The sequence below is a fragment of the Morus notabilis genome, unplaced genomic scaffold, assembly GCF_000414095.1.
Source record: "Morus notabilis unplaced genomic scaffold, ASM41409v2 Scaffold2060, whole genome shotgun sequence".
Lineage (NCBI taxonomy): Eukaryota > Viridiplantae > Streptophyta > Magnoliopsida > Rosales > Moraceae > Morus > Morus notabilis.
In genome coordinates this window covers 54508-57734 of record NW_010361108.1, presented here as the reverse complement: position 1 = coordinate 57734, position 3227 = coordinate 54508, and the positions used below count along the sequence as shown (strand labels likewise).

Below are 3227 nucleotides of genomic sequence, written 5' to 3'. Positions count from 1 at the left end.
ATCTTTTTTCGTTTTATAATAAAACTCGTAGCACCATAATAGAAGACTCTAAATTTTTATGTTTTTCTTAACTATCTACACTTTAATTTATTATTCATATGCAAGAGTCAAAGTGTGATAAGATAACGTGTGATTCCGTCTTGGTCACAAATTCAATTCACCGTTAAAATAGTCGTATTAAAAGTTCAGAAAACAACATGAAAGCTAGAATTAAACTGTGATAATGAAACATAAGAATCTTTTTTTTTTTTTTTGTTTTCTCCTAGGCTATATATGACTCATTAGTGCATGTATTGAAAATTGGTTTGTCAAAGAAACATAAAATCAAATTGAAAAAAAAAAATAGAAAGCAAACTATTTGCCGTGTCATGTAGGGAGACAGATAGTGGAACTTCATCACATTCTTACTTTCACCCAAAAAAGCAAATGCAAAGTTGTCGATGATTATTCATTAATGGTGCCTAGTCAGATTTGTCACCACAAAGATTCGAGAAAATTGTCCACCCAACTCTAATTAACACACTAATTAGTAATCTTTAAATGGAAATGAAAATCTTCACATATTATTATATTTAAGTTGGTGCAAGAGTTGTGATTTTTATATTCCCAGGAATATCAATCCCATGAAATTCATTTTATCATTTTGTAGTACTTAAAATATTTTAAATTAGTTATTATTAAGAAAAAATACATTAAATTACTTTGTATCAACCAAATACAATAAAATGATTTTCCTGAGAATATAAGAAAAGATTCACATGCATAACCAAACGTGGTAATACACATTTCTTAGAATCATATTTCCTTCTATCACTTTTCCAGTAATATGATTCCTGTCCATTACCGCATACCAAACACCACCTTAATATTAACAAACTCAAAATATACTACCAACACCAATATTATCACTAATTAACAACAAACAAATGTGATCAACCCCATAATTATAAGTTCCACTATCTCTTCGCACTGTCTGTCTATAGGGAAAAAAACAACAACAGAAGAACCTAGTACTTTTCCTATTTTGGTAATAGACTGGCTAGTACATGATCAATTAATATTCAACGCTTTCTAGTTCCAGGTTCCTTCTGTGAATTAAAATATACAGCCGCAACAGGAAGGCCAAGGCCGTATTGGGCAGCAAATTGGCGAGTTCTAAAGTTGCCACGAGCCTCCGGTGATGGGACATTTCCCGCCAATATTGTTCCACTTCTCTGCCTAAACAAAGCAAACATGTATCGGTGGATACCAGTTGGTGGTTTGGGTCCCATGTATGGCACCACTTCTTTTCCTACATGTAAAAATCAAATTAAATCACTCCACGTGTGGACCTTGTAATCATGTAATATATTCTTAATCGGTCATGATTAACACTAAATCAAAAGGTTGTACCTTTGGTGGCGTCTAATCCTTCTGGAATATCAACAACTATCCTGAAAATAAAAAAAATTAAGTGATGGTAAGTATTTCCAATATTGTTTCCATGATTTTTTGTTTTTGTTTTTGTTTTTGTTTTTTTGTAGAAGACATTTTGGGTAAATGAAGTTATACCAATGAAGCCACTCTCTTAGTGTTGGCTCACTAGGACTCGGAGCATCGGGATCAACCATCACCTACATGAATATATATATATATATATACATATATATATATATATACATGCATACAATTATGAATATTCACAAACAAAACGTGACATGTGTACGCATATACCAAATAATAACATCAAGAGTGCAATAAAAGAACACTAATAAAAGAGTTCAACAATTCAATAGTGTACACCTTAGTTTTTAACAAAAGGGTACTTCGTTAACTTTTCAAATGAAGCAATAAAAACCAAAATTTGATATTGCACGCATATGACATATATATATATATATAAAACATATAGATATAGATATAAATATAAATAAAGGAGCTAACATACTAGAGTGTAGAGATTGGCGTGGTTAGGGGGGCCAAGAATTTGGGCCTTGGGCCTATCGGCGGCAGCGGAGGGCTTGATCTCACAACCATTACCGACCTGTTTAGACCCATATCGGACGGTGAGCTCAACAGCTGGGCTAAACATGTCGACCACATCTCCGATCACTTTTCCGACCACCAGGGGTTCTAGAGACCGAGCCATGATAATACTTTATTATTACAGATAATTTTTGAGTCTTTGTTTGAATGAAGGTTCTTACTTTTGTGTTTGGAATTGCTAAAAATGATCAGCAAGAAAAAAGAGAGGGGCGCTTATATGAATGAACTGGATTCGCCACGTTGCACAACGGGTTTCATGATGACACGTAGCCAGTCCACGATGAAAGTGCCGACGAGACACGCGTTCCTCTGTGCGTCTTTGTCGGTTTCGAATCCCCATTTTAGGCCCAACGGACTTCTGATGTGACGGGCCGTTGTCCTTTCCAATTTCCTAGATTACCCTCTTTCTTTCCTTTTTTGAAAAAATGGTGAATTACACATGCTTTTGGATTTTTAGTTTTTATTTTTAATAATTACTTTTTATTAATGTAATTATTGAATTAAAAAAATTATAAATAAATAATAAATAATAAAGATATTAATTCATATATTTTTAAAAAATATTTATCAAGATTATCATTCTCTTTTTTTCTATTTTTTTACTAGTAAGATTACCCTCCTTTTAAAGAATAATAAAACACGCTTAAAGAATTAAACATCCTCTTGCTCATTAGGGTTTAAATTGTCTTTTAGGCAGAACCAATTAATCAAGACTCACTAAAATTTAGGAGGTGACTCATGTGAGAAACCACTATTGATACCACGTCATTCCAGCCTTTGCTTTACCTACTCTCCCACTCCATTTAAGAATTTTGTTCTATTGGTTACTCAAAATGATGCGGTAACAATAATTGATTATAATGAATCATGTATTTGACGATAATATAATTTACTAAATAAGATAATAATTGATTTGGACTTAAAACTTGATTAAGTGGCCCAATTGAATGGCAAAGACGTCTTCCGTGTTTTGGTAAAGCTCTCGTTTGAAAAGTATATTTAGACCCTGATTTGAGTTTTGATTCAAATATTTTATAAGAGAACTACTGAAGAAAAATTGTTTAATTTAAATTTTTTATAAGAGAAAAATATTGTAATAAATTCATAGTGTGAATTTTGAGTATATATACCAAACAACTCTAAAATGATTCATTTGTTCTATCATATTTAAATAGCCAAATCTTCTACATTTCAAAAGCTTA

At 32.0% G+C, this 3227-nt stretch overlaps 1 protein-coding gene across 1 annotated transcript; it reads right to left on the bottom strand.

Annotated features, from left to right (window-relative positions):
- Positions 1-760: 760 nt before the first annotated feature.
- Positions 761-2187, bottom strand: LOC21385970 (protein MOTHER of FT and TFL1). The gene is made up of 4 exons (XM_010098495.2): positions 1928-2187; positions 1552-1613; positions 1393-1433; positions 761-1291 (listed from the first exon to the last, which is right to left on the bottom strand). Exons 1-4 carry the CDS (start codon positions 2126-2128, stop codon positions 1062-1064), a joined length of 534 nt encoding a protein of 177 aa, XP_010096797.1. The 5' UTR covers positions 2129-2187; the 3' UTR covers positions 761-1061.
- Positions 2188-3227: the final 1040 nt, after the last annotated feature.